Here is a 17,834-nt window from a genome sequence, read left to right as displayed (position 1 = left end):
CAATAAATGATTTCTTGAAGTTGCTTCTTTGAATAAGAATCTTCAAATTTATAATGCATATTAGTCTCACAACTATGACTTATACATTACTAATCAAAATCAAAAAATGCTTATTCCTGGATATAAAAGTATAGAACTCAGATTTTTTAAATTGTGGTGGTCAGGCAGGGTTAAGTTCTTCTCTTGGTGGACATGTTTCAAAGAGGTGGATCCATGATTTAAAACATGAAAGCAAAGATCCAAGAAGAAATTGTGAATACTCTGTGAGCCATTTTAGATGTCACAATAGTTATTTGGAGAAAGAAGCTGGAGTTCCATATCCTCGGAGTTTATTTCCTCCTCATTCTTCTTCTACACAGAGCAGGAAAGGATGGTGACCTAGATACACAGTCAGAGGGCAGCAATGTTGAACTTTCTCAGACACAGCTGAGTAACTTGGGTCTGGCTGGTTAAGGGACCCAGAAGTCTAGGACTAAGAGGTGACAACAGGAACTGTCTGTAAATACAAGGGGCCATGGCAGGAAGACAGAGGCCTGGGAAAGGAATAGAGGAAGAAAAGTAACTTTTATCAGGTGTGAAATTGACAAAAACAATTTGTTTAATGGGAAATGTCCTAAATCCACACTATCTCCCCCTCAAGACCTGTTTTTTCTCCTACCCTATAGATTGGGGCTCCTAAGTGGATGAGCCAATACTTAAAGTAATATGCAAGACCAGGGGTACGGATCACAATGTTTATGGTGTATACCATTGTAAATCTTTTATAGGGTACTTGGGTGGGTGGAGGTGGTCAGTGTTTCCAGGAAACTAAAAATGTGTCTTGGGATTGTTCTCCCTTCTCTCAGAACTCCTAATCCTTTATACTATATTAGTGTTTTCTGGACTTTTTTTGAAAACTTCAATCCAGAGTAAGAAATAAATTTGACTTTGAATCCTGTCATGAACACATGCATAAGTACAGCCATGTACGTGGATACCCACGCACATATCTGAGATATACACACACGCACACGCACACACACACACACACACACACACATACATGTAATTCTCATATATTTTCTATTCTAATCTGTTTGTATTTCGATTTCTTAAAATGCTGCCACAAGTAACTTCCAATCATGTCCACAATTTGAGGAATATTGTTGTATAACTACAAAGTTTAAAATGTCTGTAAAAGTACCCTGATACATGGATCCAAAAGACCCTACACTGAAGGCAGTGATTCTCAGATGATGCCATTTCATTCTCAGGAGACACGTAGCAATGTCTGGAGATATTTTTGACTTTCACAGCTAGCATCTACTTAGGAGTCTAGAGGAGAAGGGGTGCACTAAACATTTTACAATGCATAGAACAGCCCCCGACTCCACAACAAAGAATTAGCAGTTCAAAGCATCCATAGTACCAAGATCAAAAACCCTGTTTCAGGGATCATAAAATGAGTCAACACTTGTAATCTACTGTAGGTCTATTTGGAATAATAGAAGCTGTCCATAAACACAAGAAGGAGCCATTCAAGATCAGTTTTAACCTCCTCATCCTTTTCTGTCTCTTTTTCTTTAAATTGTAGTTGTTAGCTTAGGATGAAGTTTGAGCATAACAACCTTTGGATTTTCTCTGAGGTTCAACCCAGTGAATAAATATGCCATCAGGAATGAACTTGTCATTTTCTTTCATTGAGAACGCACCAGATATTTTTTTGACTATTGATAGGTTTTCTATTTTATGATTCACTATTTTCCCAGTCTCTTTCCTATTAAACCATTTATTCAGGTCCCTTCCTCACTTAGTCATGGCAGCACACTTGAAAAGAAGAGAAGTAAATTTGGCTAACTAGATTAGACATCATCTTTAGAGTATTCTCCCATTACTTATGAAATTTGATTCTGCTATTTTGATGGAAAATGACCTTCTGCTAACCTTGAAGTGTCATCATAAGCCCTGCTGTTAAACTGTCTCATTTTTAGCCACTGGTTCATTCATTCCTCTATCTATAGCTGTTTCAGACCAGTTTTCCTTGAGCATGGAGGAGACATGCATTCTTGGTGTGATAGCAAGCCTTCATCCTCCACATCCTCCTTCTGTGCCTGATATAAGAGAGACTCTTAAATGTCTTTGGCAGCCTGTTGCTTTTTGACGTGTTATTGGTTATTTCTGGGCCCCCTAATAAGACTGCCATATGCTCTACATCTTTCAGAGACGGCTTGACATAAAAGACCTGGTTTTCCCCTTCTTTTCTTTGGATAAAGATAAAATGCATGACAGATATCTCTCTAAATCAAATATCAAAACTGGAATAGTGATGGAAAATAAAACCAATGCTATTTGAGGTTATTATCTACCATATTTATTTTAGCATATTTACCTCATGCATCTTGAATTACATAAACAACAACATTTGTATTTAGTAAATGACTTATTATAAGTAATTTATAATAAACAGTGGGAAGGACACATGTGTGTATCCACCTTGAAATTTTAGATTTTTATACAAACAGATTCCAGAAATTGATGTTGAAAAGCTACTGTGGTGCATCAGTTTCATTCCTTTTGCTTTAAGAGTACTATAGGGACACAGATCTGTTTTTTATCTTCCTACTCCTGTGCTAAAAATATAAAGACAATGTGTGGACTAGAAAGATGAAGGGAGGTAACAAGGAAGGGTCAAGGGATCAGTCTCTCTTCTAACACTCCTATGCCTAATCTGTTTGTTCTCTCTGCTCTTGCTCAATTTCTAAGCAAACCCAATAGGACTAAGGAAGTTGATAAAGTTAGATAAAGAAATGATGGTATGTATGGTGCTTCACTTTAGAGCAGAATGATAGAATAAAATACAGGTATGGACACGAGAGAAGAGATTCTACCCTCTTTGTTGTTAGCAAGCACCTATTGGCATTCAGTCCTATGTAGGTGTCAGACAAGGCTAATTATACAGATCCCTGTATCTAGCCATTTATAACTTTAGAAAAGTATCATGTGTAATAATAAAACATGTCTTAGAATTGGATTATGGCTCACAAATTTTAGCAGTTGTATTAAATGAGGAGCAGAGGAGGTTGTGATTTTCTTGGTTTGGGCTTTGTGGTTTTTCTTTCTAGACTGGAGTGTCTTGTTTTCAGGATAATATACCAGCCCTCATAAGTGCTGTGCATTTTGTACCCAAGAAAGAGTTGTTGCCCTTAGCCTTCTACACATGCTGCCTGGGACTCAGCCCAATGACTCAGAGAAAGTTTTTGCTTTCTGAGAAGAGAAGAAAGAGGAGAAAAGGCCTAGGCAAGAAACTTCTGGAAAGAGGGTGAATGTTTAAATGTCATGTAGTGCAAGCATGTAGTCTGTAAGGTATGAAAAAGAGTAAGGAAAGCTGGCACCCAGAAGCCTCTTGTCAACAGAAGCCACTTTGTAACCTCTGTACCTTTTGTAAACCTAAAGTTTGTTTCACTTCTGCCAATTTGTGTGAGTCTTATTTCGTACATTCCTAGGGCCAACTTTCAGGGCCTTCTGTTGACCAGCTCTGGGCTTCAAGTTTGAAGTCCTTGACAATGCCTTTCTTCTGTTAGCAGTTGGCATTTTACTTGGAGGTTTCAGTTCTCTTTGTGGTTAGTTCTCCCAGTTAACTTCCACAAATTCATTTAACTTACTGATTCATCGTTATCATTGGATGCTTGATTTTACCTTTTCAGACTTTGATGCTTCTTTCCAATATTCCCACTTAGAGTTTGATAAGTTGTCTTATAAATTTGTATAAATTCACCATTTTGCCACATACTAAAATTCATCTTGCACTCAACATATGTGCACAAGATGCCAAATCACTATAGAAGGAGAATAAAAAGGAATAAAAAAGAATAAAAATCCTTGCTATAATGCAGTGCAAGGTCCTGTCCCCACCAGGTGATACCAATTTAAAAGAATCCTACTCCTATCTGGTAAGGCATGCCCAAAAGATGACTGATGCCCAGATTAGCTGTTGTATAATGTGCTTAGTCTAGGAAGGAATGGATAGATGCTGAGATACCTTTGAAGAGTTTGAATCACAGGCATTTTTGGCAGAGTGGCTTATTATTTGCATATGTGAATGTGAAGCATAGTTAGAACTAATTCTGTCTGAATGTGTCTTATTCTTTGATTCTCCAGGCTTCTCAAAGATTTTTATTAGCAAGACTTTGTCTCTGTCTCACAGATCTCTTAGATGACATCCTAGTACATATTGTTCACTTCCATGAAACGCACAGAAGTGTATGTGGCTTGAGGTGAAAAAGGGAGTCCTTGGGTCACTTGATCCTCTGCAGAGAACTTAATCAGGTCATCACAACCTCCTCCCTCTGGTGACCCTCTTCTATAAACAGGAACAGGAATTCTTGCCACTGGATCCCTCTCATCAGGAGGCTTAGGCTTACTGAATGAAAAGCCCTGTGAAAAGGAGATGCAGCCCTAATAATAACAGACAAGATCGTGATGGCTATTTTGGGTTAGAGCAGCTTTGTGCCGCTCTTGATCTCCATCGATGTCTGCCATTCCTGCCCTGCTATTACCTTTCAGACTTCCTATTCTTAGAATCATTTGTGAGCCCTGGGCTTGGGGGATTGCAGCCCCCAGGACTGGAATGCCCAGCTTGAGCGGAATGCAGACTGTCTGGCAGAGTGGAGGTTAAATAAAGTTTGCCTTGGCAGCCCCCTCTGCTCTTGGACATGTTACAAGTAATTTGGGTATAGGAGCAATGGTGTGAGCTGCCATGTGGTATGGTCCCAAACAGATTTCTGGACGTGAATAGAAGTGGTAGAAGGTCCATCCATGACCAGCTTAGCTATGCCAGCCTCTAACCAGGTCTACTAAGGAGACCTTGACAGTCTTAAACCTCAGCTAGTGATTATGTCACTCTGAAAAAAAATACAGGAACAAATAATGTTGAGACACCTTCCAGGTTTTTAGTTAAACTTTGGATTTGGTATATGGAAGAAAAAAGGGGAAGTATTTATTACGCTGAAAACAGTTGTCAGTTAACATACGTTTTTGAGCATAAAATATTTTGGGAAATATTTATGAAGTAGGAGACACAGAACTCTTGTGCCACTTACAATTGAGTTGAAGAAGCAAAGATATAAACAAATGAGAAATCATTCATACTCTAAAGTAAAATATTAGCTCCAAACTTGTGATCCAGCACTAAGGACTAGAAGAGGTCTCAGCAGGAAGAGAGCACCTCTTCCTGGAGGAGGTACAGCTAAACAAGGAGTGTTAAAGTGGCAGACTTCTGTTACTTGAGAGGAGAGGGCAGGTATAGAAACTCCTCAAAATAGGTCATAGGGACTTGAAGACCAACTGGACATGCCAGGATGACAAGAAAGAAGGTTAAGGGTTTGTTGTGTGAAAATCACAAAACCCTTAACTCTGAAGGCTGTGTGTACAGGTTACTTAGAAGGTTCTAATGATTCCTACTGGAAAGGTTAGATGCAACCTTAACTCAAGATTGAGGCCCTTTTAGTGTTTGTTCTATAAAACCCTTGTACAACATGTGGCTCAGAGTGAATCAGTAAATAACACTATTATTGTTACTCAACTTCAAATTCTTAATCCCCATTGTTGAATTGGCTTGGTTTTGATTTTGAGCATTGGTTGTGACTTTGCTTTGTCCTATTCTAATTGTTCACATGACTTATTCTATTTTAATCCACTGGGGATACTATAAAAAATGCTATTAACTGAGTGGCTTATAAACAACTAAGTATATTTCATACAGTTCTGAAGGCTGGAAAGTTCAAGATCAAGGCACTAACAAATTTTATATCTTGCAAAGACCCACTTCCTGATTCGTAGAGTGCCGTCTTCCCCTGTGTCCTCACATGATCTCTTGGGCCTCTTTTATAAGGCCATGAATCACATCATGAGGGCTCTTCCTCCATGATCTAATCGCTTCACAGAGTCCTCACCTCCTAATACCATCTCATTGAGGGTTAGGATTTCAATATTTTAATCTAGAAGGGAGATATAAACATCCAGTTCATTGTCTTGCTGCACCATTTTTTTCTCCCAGGTTAATCTGAGATTTCTTTTCTTTTGTATCATAGGTGGCTAGAAGTGCAGGTAGCTAATCTCACATGTCCACAGCACTGGGTGCAGTACCTCCGGCTTCTTCGGGAGTCCATCTGGCCTGGTGGAGTTCTTCCCAAGTTTCCGCGGCCTGTAAGGACTCAGGAACAGAAAGTGGCTACTGAGAAGCAAGCTTTGCAAAGCCTGATGGGAGTCCTGCCAGGTAATTGGATAAAGAGATTGATTATATTGAGAGCTCTTTTCCTCCCATCCTGCTTTGCCACCATTGCCCCACATCCTTCCCCATTTTCAGAAGAGCTCTGAACATAGCTAGACTCAAAAACCTATTGATCCCCCTACCCACCCATTTTGCCAACTAATAGGAAAATGGTCATGGCTGGGATTCTTTTAGTCCTCACTTAGGTGATAACAAAACAGTGAAATGGATCACTATGGCCACACCCTAAATATTAGGGGAGAACCCTGTAGGTATTTGGGTTCATAATCCTTGGGCAGGTCTAAGGAAGCTGTGCCCTTCCCACCAGATGAAAACTTGGTTTTCTGCCAATTCATGGCATCTTGGGACCAGGGAAGAACATGATATGTCCTACAAAAACTTAGACTTCATAAATTGAGCCCTTAATAGTAAGTAGAGACAAAACCCAAGAAAGTCTTTTTCTTCCTTTATGTTATTTTAAAGGGCAGGAAAGGTAGCTTGTCACCTGTGGCTGTGGTAACTAGATGACAGTGGTGAATGCAACTCTGGACAGTCTGTTTTATTTACCCTTATTTATCTCTTCTCCAACCTAAACCATTACCTCATAAGTAATACCTGTTCTTTTGTGGCAGGTTACAAAATTATTTCTTGGCTTATTTTTATTTAGGCACCTAACTGAAGAAACTTATTTTTCTTGACTTTAGTTTAGGAAATTTTGGTTTAACTACATGGTTTAGAGGTATGCCAAAATTACTGAATCTTTTTAAGATGGCAGACATCCTGGGGAGACAATCTCCTTAGACCCTAAGACGTCAGTAGTAACAAAAAATTCTATCTTTTTTTTTTTCACACTAGATTATTTAATAGAAATCCTAGGGGTGAACAAATGCCAGTTGAGCTGGAGTCTAGTCTTGGAGTCATTACAGCAGCCACTCATCAACAGGTAGGCTAAAACATGTGTACCCAGTATCAACACAAATAAGGCTGTCTGTGGTCCCAGAGGTATGCAGGGTTTCTAAAGCCCACATTGAGAATGGAATTCTAGACTTGCTATGGACCTGACTGCAAAGTCTACGTCCAGGTTTCATACACATTAAGTAAAATCCAGACTTCTGAGCAGGTCATTTCATGGTAGTAAGTGACTATGGGACCAGCCCCTATTTGTATTTGGAAGAACTCAGCACAGAACTCCATATGAGCTGCTAAAACCCTGTTCCAGGCTCGTCCAGTGTGCTTAACAGTTCTTTCCACCATCTGCCAGCCATGTTAACACTGCAAAAACATACCTTGGCCTATGCATTATAAGCCACATATGATTTTTATTAATTTTTATTGGTGCTTTATAATTATACATAATAGTTGGATGTGAGGGCAATCTGGCTACTACATCTATTACCCCATTGATTTTCAGAGTTGATTAGGCAATCTGGCTGGTGAGGCAGGCATTCCCTTCCTTCATCACTGCTCCCTGTGCATTCTTCCAGAAGCTGGACACTTAGTAAAGAGGATAACCTTCTTCTAAGAGGAAGTCCATTCTTCAGTCAAGGGCGTATGAGTAGCTGTGCTCCCCTTAGAATTTTTAACATAGAATTATAGATTTTTAACATAGAATCCTAACCTCACTGCAAAACTTGACCAGTGTTGAGATTAGGGGTTGTCTCTGCTTAATATGAAATAGATGAGATTGTGTCTTTCAACTGCCACTCCTCAAGAGTCCTGACTTTGTCTCACTGTCTATAAGGTAGCCTATAAATCTGTAGTTATTAATCTTAAGAAGAAGCAGTAGTTAGTAATGTGATATCACAGGGATTTTCCCTTATAGTTCTTCAGAATAGTCTTATGTGCTAATGTAAAAAGAAGTGGCAATTTATAAAATCTAGTCTCAAGTACTGTTATTGCCATTATTATGGTTGTGGCTTTTAGTAATTCAACAAACACTTATTAGTAGTTCAGTAAACATCTTGGGAGACACTTTATCAAAATGCTGCAGTTTAAAGTTATCAGTAACGGGTGAAGGGGGAAGCTAAAATAAATGTCACAAATAGGATCATATGTTTCTTGACTGAGCCAGATTCTTCTCTAAGTTCTTTTATCCATTTGTTTCAGACATTTGATTTACTGCCTTGGAGACATCATCATAGAATTCTTGAATCTCAGTGCATCTGATGAGGAATCTGCCTCAAACACTTCTGCCTCAGATACTCCAGGCATCCCCAAGAGGATGGGAGTCTCCTCTTAGCTAGGGGTTATTCACATGATCTTCACAGATTAAGAAAGGAGACTTAGCCACCTAGAGACCAGTCAGGATGCCTGGACCTCAGGAATCACCTTACAAGGCCTAGGTTTCAGTGGCTCAATTCTCCTATGAGTCCCACTCCATTTGTAGCAGGTGACAAGGATGTATATGTACAATTGCATGCATATTCATGTACATGGCTTTTTTTTTTTTTTGTGATGTTTGTATTGTTGCTCGTGGTAGATCCTGTGTACTTTGGAGAAGGAAGCTGTGAAGTAGAGGAATGAGCCCCTTTTGCTTCTCCTTTTGCCCTTCTCCCTAAGACTGCCAGAAATCTGATCCTGTACATACATGTGCCCAATCCATGAACACACATGATCAAGATCTGGAAAGAATAAGAAAAAACTATAGCCAGATATCCTTGGAAGAGAAAACAATCTTCTGAGCTCTCTGTTCCCACCTGGAAACTAAAAATTCGTTCAGGGCCACTCTTGAAAGCCAAATTCCCTGGTCCTACCTAGTTACCTAACAATTCTAAAAGAAGAGGGAAGGAAAATATTTCTTAAGGGACTTCTCACTCATTGGCTGTTGTCCAGCACAGCAGCCTAATGGAGGGTGCTGTGAATGCTGCTCCCTTGGGTGGCCACACTTTTCCTCTCCAGAAGGTTTCAAAGCAAACTGCCAGAACTTCTGGTAAATCCACCCCACCCTTCACACCCTTTCCTGAAAGGGATTTGCAACACAGATTTTATTTATTAGCTTTCCTCCCAACCCCCTGCCCAAAAGCCATTGAGTTATTGGATTTGTGACCTTCCTTCTGTCTTCAACAAAATCACATGGGAAATTATATATATATTCAGCCTCATTGTTTCCAAAGAGAAGGGAAAGTACTTGCTCCATGATTGGGGATGCCCAGAAACCCAGAGAGTAGAGAGTTCTTCCTTCATACATCTTTAGCAGAAAGTTTTTACTCTGAAGAGATAATATTAGCATACTTGCAGGAATTAGTTTTAACTTTCTGCTCCTTAATGATCTAGTTAGTCTTTAAGAACCAAGCAATGAGGACAGGTTCTCCAGCAGATTGTAGTATCCACTAGAGAGATGGAACAGTTCAAAGGAATTGCCGGTAGAAAAGGGACCATGTGGAGTTAGAAGGAAAGCACCGCTCATTCAGTGTGCATGAATATCTGGTGAAAAAAAGTTTCCAGGGTGCCACCAGGAGATCATGGCTAACCCCTCAGCCCTTTAGCATCACACCTGCCTCTTTGTACCCTGTTTTCACTGAACCATGAAATCTTCTTACTGGGAGAAAAAGAGTCTTTAAGAATTAGACCAATTAGAATGGGGTGGGGCATCAAGAACCAACATCAGGGTTCTTGTAGACTTTGAAGTAGGTAACGAGCACACAATTAAAGTTGTTCGTAGAAAAACGTTGTGAAACCATGTTACTTTTTACCTCCTTTGGTGGCTCCTAACCTGTGAAACCATGTTACTTTTTACCTCCTTTGGTGGCTCCTAACCGTAGTTATGTTATGATGTAATGGAAAGGCTTAGGTATGCTACTCTTGCCAAAGGGCAAGAAAATGAATGAGATAATCATTCGTGACCCCTTCTGGCCTTAAAGTTGATTATGACAGTAACTTGACTTTAAAGTTCTGGAAGCATCTTCCACCCTAGACTTTCACAACAGAGTAGCTTGTGGAATTGCAGGGGTCTGGCAGGACACTTTAAAGCTGATCCTATGACTCTTTCAGTGAAGACCATTCTACTTTGGTGAGGTGGAGACGGGTAGCCTTCTTTCCCCATACTTTCCCCTCATGTGTACCTACCCTTCTTTCCCCATACTTTCCCCTCATGTGTATCTGCAGACTTAGATTGCTTTAAATTCACTATAGGTTCTGGCTCAGATGCAGCACAAAGTTGGTGGATGATAACCTGACACACCATAAAATTCCTATAACAGTGAATTCTAAGGAATCTTTGACACTTCCATCCCATAAAACTTGCTTGCATTTCATGTTATATAAGAGATCCCACCCATGCTCCACCTGCCCCTAAAAGATAAGCTATCCTCACAGTCCATTGGAAGGAAATGGGTTAGCCTAGACAAAAAGCTTGTCAGTCCACCTCTGATCCTAAATACATAACCACTATAATATACTATATTAAGCTGTCTTTTATGTTACAGAGAAAAATAAAATCAAATTTTCATTTTTAAGAAGTCTATAACAAGAGCTAGCAAACTTGTTTGTTAGTTTGCTTTAGAGGAGGAAAAGTTTATTTTGGCTTCCAGTTTCTGAAGTCTCCTTCCACAGATGGCTGACTCCACAGCTCTAAGCCACGGTGAGGCAGAACATCACAGCAGAAGGGCATGACAGAAGAAAGCAGAAGCTAGCAAAATTTTTCTTTAAGGGGCTAGAGAGTAAATATTTCAGCCTTCATGGCTATCTGGTCTCTATTACTTAGCTCTTCCATTGTAGTGTGCAGACAGCCATCGACAATTCACAAACAAATAAGTGTAGCTGTGTTCCAGTAAAATTTGACTTACAAAAACAGGTAGCTGACCAGATTTGACCCATGAATTATAATTTGCAGAGCCTTGGACTAGCAAGTTAGAATAATGCTTATCAAACTTCTACATGGCTGCAATTCATTCACCTGGGATCTTGGGAAAATGTAAGTTTTGATTGATTTGTTTGGAATGAGGTCTAGTAAACGTACTAGTGCTATGCTATAAAAATGTCCATGACATGATTATCTCACCCCTTCACTGGGTGAGGAAGCAGTTGGAGATGCCGGTCTTCAGGAACCCATTCAGCCAAGCTACCCTGGCAAGCCTCAGTTTCCACAGACTTTCCACAGACCTTCAGCACCTGCTGTTTATCCCTTGCAGTGGAGCAAGATGTGTTTTCCCATGATGAAGAGAGGAAGGTTAGTCAACTCTTCTGGATAGGAAAGGGGACAGGAACCAGGGAAGGAGTGGTAATTGGGAAGGAAGGGAAACCATGATGCTTTTGTAGTTTAAGGCCCAACTGGGAAAGCTCTGCCATGACTTGGCCCCTGTTTCCTTTCCACTGGAAATGCCAGAAATCATAGGGCAGTTTTGGCTCACACTGCTTTTGTGGACAAGAGAATGAAACCATTGAGGGGTGAATTTGAGCACACAAATGTCCATCACTTGAGAGAGATGGATACACACAAACAGGATTTCTCAGGAAAAAAAGCAGTGAGGGAGACATTGCCCCAAACATAATGTCCGAACCCTGAACCTCACCTGTGTGTGTGTGTATCTAAACCAAAAAGAATATCTAGGTGTCAAGCAAGAAACAAGTGAAACTCATTATTAAGTGAAGCTTTTTCAGGATGTGGCTCAGTGGCAGTAGTGAAGGAAGCAGACACAGCTCTGAAATGGCTGAGAAAACATGGACACCAATAGTCACCTTAGCAGACACACTGAGCTATTCTCAGACTTGCTGAGCCTTCTTGCTGTCTCCCTCTCACTTCTTACCAGTCTCTGGTCTGAAAGTTCATTTTGACACTGTTTTCTTGAAAGTGAAAACAAGCATGTAACAGGATGCAGAGAACTGGCTTGATATCTGACAACTGGACTTCTCTACATGTCTTTACTTTTCAGACTTCACTTGCAAATGCTTCTGTAGGAGTCACTAGCAGTTACTGGGTTGGGAGGGAAGAATAAAAGAACAAGAGAAGGCACAGTATCTAGATTCAAACTTAGACAACATGTCTTGAAGTGACATTTTCTGTGCTTTTTATCCTAAAGTAGATCCCTTTGTTACTAGCCAGTATTGGTTAGATAATAAAAACTAATTTTAGCATCAAAGTGTTATAATGATTAAGAAGGTAAGTATGTGTTTCATATATATAAATCATCCACACTTTGGCTTTTGTTTTTTCTTCTGCTTACATCATGTCACCACTGCACCCAGTTATTATAAACAAAGGAGGGTTGTTATGATTACTTCTAGAAACTTGAATTGACTCCTGAGGATAAAGACCCAGCTAGATAAACACCAAAGTCTCTGATTGCCAATAAAGAGACTAACATGTCCACAGAAGCTATGACTTTTGGGTCTCAGGTCAAATTGGATTTGGTGACCAATAAGCACAGATAATCAACCCTCTTGCCTGTAGCCCCTGCTGAGGAATCATTCTTCTCCAGTTGTTATTTAAAATATTAACCATGAATCTTGCCATGAGGGAGAAGACACCTTAATAAGGGAGGAAACCTCTTTTGAAGTTATGAAGTCCAACTTCATAAAGTGATAGCAAGTCAGTTCCTTTCCAGCTGCATATGGTTGTACTCAAAAGAGCCTTATGTTACTGAGGAATGCAAATGACTCAAGAACAGTGAAGGCATCTTCCATTAAGGCTTCATGAGTTTGTGAGTCACATAGGCTTGGTTGTCAGACTTTTTCATGGGGAAGAATCCATTATAGAGATTATCATTTTTTGATGGTAACAAACACATTTTGTATCTCTTTTACTCCTATTATATCCCTATGCCTCCCCAACCTTTCTCCTCCCTCTTTCTCTCTGTGAGATACACACACACACACACACACACACACAAATTATATATACGTATATATAATTTGTGTGTGTGTGTGTGTATATATATAAAATGCTGAATTAAAGCAGAAGGAGCAGTAACAACAATATATATTATACACACACATATATGAATGATGTAAAACCAGGCTTTGCTTATTTAAGAGGTAAAATATGTGAATAAATCCAATGGAAAAAATTGCTATGGATCTAAGATGGCAGCCGGGACAACAGAGTGACAAATTTTCATCTTTAGGAACTTAGTATATCTTTATTTCACAGCAAGTATCAAATGAAAGAAGTTTATTCTTTTATTTTCCATACCAAAACAGTACTGGTTCTCATCTAAGTATGTGGGCCATAAGGTTTTTTTTAAAAAAAAAAAAAAAAAAAAGCTTTTTTAAAAAAATGTGTCTCCATTTGAAAATGGTTTTAAAAATCATTCAGTCATAAAAGTAGCCAACATCCCTGCTGATTCCACAGCCCTTTCCCCCAACTGCACCTACTTTTCATCTAAGATCAGGAGTAAACCAAATATCTGCCTAAAGAAAATAATATCAACTTCTTCCTGCCTCAGACACAAATCTGCAAGGAATACAATTACTATGAAGAGAAAATCAACACAACTTTCCTTTCCCCCTGCTATTTTAATTCTTTAAAATTATCCTTGAGTTCCTTTAAAAGTCTATTTCTCAGTTTGCCTAAGCCATGTATGTATAAGATACCACAAGGAAAACTCTTCAAAGTTTGTAGTAAATGTGAAGAAAAGGAATGATAGCATAGAGTATATGCTGTCTTCCCCACCACATTTGCAACTATTTGCACAAACCTGACAGATCAAAATGAGTCAGCTTGTGGTTAGAATGAGAAGGAAGCCAAGACCTCTGGTTGCAATGCTGCTTTATGGCAATAAAATCACCTGTTGTTTCTGTCTGAAGAATAATTGTCAGTCCATTGATGGAAAAGAAGGAACAGACAGAGGATCGAGTTCAGTCTGAGAATCAAAACTATTATTCATTTTATAAAAAAGAGAATCTCTAGACAACTTAGTGCTTGGGTCATATATTAGTTTAAAGTATGCCTGCATAAGAAGAATTGCATCTGTTGTGGAATGAAGTCCATGCCTCATGCCAGTGCACATTTGCACAACATATGATGTGAGATAGTCTCTAGAGCCAAGATTGGTTCTGTATCCACCCTGGGGCAGGTTGGTTAGTCTCCAGTGTAAACCTCCTTGGGATTAACCACTTATTCCAGTGGAGAGCACTGGATAATTAATACCAGATCTGTCCCAGACAGCTTTGTATATCTTCATATGAGTGAGGACCCAAAGTTTCCTTTTCAGTGGCTCAGTTTGGATGGGGTAAAGAAATCTGTTGTTACAATGTTTAAAAGCAAAGCTGTATCCATATACATGTGTGTATCTTGCATAGATATGATCTTGGGAGTAGCAGATGGTGTATATAAGGAAGAGCTTGTCTGGACAGTTAAGAGGGGAATAAGTTCGCACATATGAATACAGCAATAATATCTGTAGCATTTCTGTTTGCAAGAGCAAGATTATGTCCTTTTAGCAATCTGGAAAGGATAGAGGCAAGAGCTTGTGTTTCAGCATGCTCTACATCTTGAGGTTTTGGAAATGGAAATGTGCCTACTATTGGGGGTGGGGGCAGGGATGACCTGAGTTCTTTATAGGATTAAGGTTTCTGTGGATCTTTTCCAAGTGATGGAAATTTTCTTCGTTTAGTCTTTTTCATACAACCATTCTTGAACCTATAGGTTGCCTCACGCAATTGCTTCTCTATATTCATTTCTGAAACCCTTTTATTAAAAACAAGAGCAGAAAATGACCTTAAAAAACTGTTCGTATCTCTATCATTTCTCCTTTTCTTGTACAGTGCCCAAATTATTTTCTCTTTATCCCTAATTTTTCCTCAACTTATCAGTCTAAGTGGGTAATTTGGCCCACAAGTCTATCTTTTTGATATTGGCATCAACTTAACTTTATAGGTAAGCCTTAATTGTGAGTATTTCCTGAACTTGACTCCATAGTTGTTATTCTGTGAGAAACAATGGCCCAATCTCCATCTGTGCAATCAGAATAGCCATCAAGCCTGAGATTTTGATAAATTATTCATGTTGCTCACTATTCACACTAGAAAATTTAGCCATACAGATATCTTCCTTGATTCTAAGTTCAGATTCTAGTTTCAAATAGTCTAGTGACTTGAATTTTCTATTGCAAATATGTTGTAAAAACAGCTCAGACACTGGAAAATATAGCAACTTTTAGAAACACTGATAAAGCCACTTCCCCCGGATAACTTCTACACTTTCAACTTCCTAGAGAAACTTTCTGAATACTGTGAAAATGCTGATTAATTAGAGCTCAGATTGTGTGGGGAGGGGAAATATGTGCAAAACAAAGGAAGAAAAACTGACATTAGTTGGATCTCTTCATTCTATGTACCTGCTTCCTACCTTCAGTGATAGACAATATGTAATAAGCTCCTTTTTAAAATTTGTTTAAAAGCTTGTTTAAAAATGTAAATAAGTTCATCTTAAAGTCAGCACAAATTGATTGGCAAGTACACAACTGTCTTCACTGAGTGACAATCCAATTTCCATCTAATCTGCCCGTAGATAATGCCTATTGCCTCTGTTTTTCTGCTGGCCTATAAGCTCTTTGCAGGCAGATTATCTTGTTTATTGTAATCTCTCCACCATTTAGTGCCCAACCAGGCTTAGTTTTCTCCTTATAAAGTCTCTCACATCACAAATTTCCCAGAGCCTTGGCCAATTTCTCCATCCTGTGCACAAGGTAATGATGCTAGTGATAGACTCTGCACAGTTGCTTGGTCTATAGAAGAAGTTGGCAAGCTTCTTGTGTCAGTGAGCAACATTTTTCTTTCCTTCTGGTAAACTTGGAATCCTAATCACCATCTGACAATTTTCTTTCCATCTTCTTGTACACCATAGAACCTGAAGAACCCTCCTGACTAAACCAGAGAAAGCAAGAACACACAGTTCCCAGCAAGCAAAGACAAGGCCTTGAGCTCTTGTTTCCCCGAGACTTTGCCTTTGCTAGGAAAATACCAACAGAAGATAGGTTGCTTAACCTCAACCTGCAAAGAAGGGGGTTCCTGGAGCTGCAGCTGCCTCTATCTAAAATTTGCAAAGCTCTAAGACTGTTGCCACAGTAACCAGCGAGCTCCTGCTTCTAATGCCTTTGACACAGCTTATCTAATCCGAGGTGGAAATGTCCCCAGAAACAGACCCCAGGCTGGCAGCTCTTAACTGTGACCCACCTCATAAGCACATATCCGGCAAAAGCCTCTTGGTTGCTGGGGTGAATCAGTCTCTGATCACCACAGGAGGAATCTGATGAACTCCAAGGGTGTTGCTCTTTTTTTCACTTGCAGACAGACCCTTCAGCCACATCTCTTGGTGAAAGTGTTCATCTTGTGTGGTTTGTAATGCTGAGTTAAAGTGGAAGGGGGCAGTAACAACAAAGGGTGTGAATTTTCTTCCTGTTCTCAGGGCAGCTTCTCAGCAAACAATGTTAAAAAATGAAGGGGAGTATTAGGTCTGCCCTTGGGGAATTTGTAGACATTTAATGGCTATAATTGATTGTTTCAGCTCACAGATGCACCCACCACTGTAAGAGAATGCTGATTTCACTCTTACAGCACCTCTTGCTGTAGGAAAACAGGCGATTAATAGTATCCATGAGACCTAGATCGTGTCTATTTAACTCTTCGGGCAATACAAAGGCAGAGATGCTCATTTTATGCTTTGGAATTGTCACGATATGTCCTGTGACTTCTACTCACTCCAACTTCTGCCCCCCATCGCTGCCAAAGGAAAGCAATGAAATGGAAAGGCACATTTATCTGACTTGAGAGGAGCTGGCTTCTAGTCAAGGGTCCTGGAGACGTTGGACCAATCTCCTCCTTACCTACCTGGACTTCAGTATGTTCAATACAATGTTGGATGAGACCATAGGTATGACCCCATCCAGCTTGACATCATCTGTAGAGAGCAGAAATTGTCAGGTCTGGGCCAGTTTTGGGAAGGATAATGATGCTCTCTGAATGTTCATCATAAAAATGAATAATTACATTTCATCTTTACTTTTATCTCAGCAGGAATTTTCTTCATCTTCGCTTGGATCTGTCTAAATTTAAGGGAGGAAGCAAGGATAACGAAGGGGAGAGATGGAAAGAAATAAGGGAATATTATTCTTCCTGACAGGAATATCCTTGGCTTTCTCTGGACTCCTTAGATAAACAGTTCCTATCTTATTCTATGTTTTCCTTCTTTGAACTTGGCAAAATCAAGTCAATTCAGGATGTCATACATATTTAAAGAGTAAACTACATCATCAAATTTTCATGGAGTCCGAGGATCTATGTTCATGTCCAATTAGCCTTTCCCAGTAATGTTGATGGTATTGATCATTAAAGGATCCACTTTTAATTTTCCATTTTCTGGAGTATTTTCCATTGGCCATCTTGTTTTATCCTTTCATTATTCTAAGGAATATACTTAGGATGAATTTAAATCTTGACCATCGTTTTAAAGGTCATTTGGAGAGTTACCCCACATCCTCATTTTACTGAAAAGAAATAGGACAGAATTTGTCTTTGGCCAAGCTCATTTTCTCACTGTATTGGAAGGCCACAGCACAGTGATTGAGAACTTAATGACTCTGCCTACACACAACCAGGAAGAAATCCAATTCTGCTACCTTTGTATCTTTGGGAAAATGGAGTAAACTTT

At 39.5% G+C, this 17,834-nt stretch overlaps 1 protein-coding gene across 5 annotated transcripts in view; it reads left to right on the top strand.

Moving 5' to 3' along the window:
- The window catches only part of Snx19 (sorting nexin 19), a 46,309-nt gene extending 28,771 nt beyond the window's left edge, over positions 1-17,538 (top strand). For 3 of the 5 annotated variants that reach the window (XM_021730124.3, XM_005330722.5, XM_078047336.1), the window contains exons 9-11: positions 6,069-6,253; positions 7,103-7,190; positions 8,354-9,913. In XM_021730124.3, coding sequence (XP_021585799.1) covers positions 6,069-6,253; positions 7,103-7,190; positions 8,354-8,486 — 406 coding nt within the window. In that variant the 3' untranslated portion in view covers positions 8,487-9,913. Of the gene's footprint in view, positions 1-6,068; positions 6,254-7,102; positions 7,191-8,353; positions 9,914-17,197 lie in introns of those variants that run through there. The other 2 variants (XM_078047335.1, XM_040285558.2) reach the window with 2 other exon arrangements.
- Positions 17,539-17,834: the final 296 nt, after the last annotated feature.

Source organism: Ictidomys tridecemlineatus, chromosome 4 (assembly GCF_052094955.1).
Source record: "Ictidomys tridecemlineatus isolate mIctTri1 chromosome 4, mIctTri1.hap1, whole genome shotgun sequence".
Taxonomy (NCBI): Eukaryota; Metazoa; Chordata; class Mammalia; order Rodentia; family Sciuridae; genus Ictidomys; species Ictidomys tridecemlineatus.
This window is presented reverse-complemented; position numbering and strand designations above follow the sequence as displayed.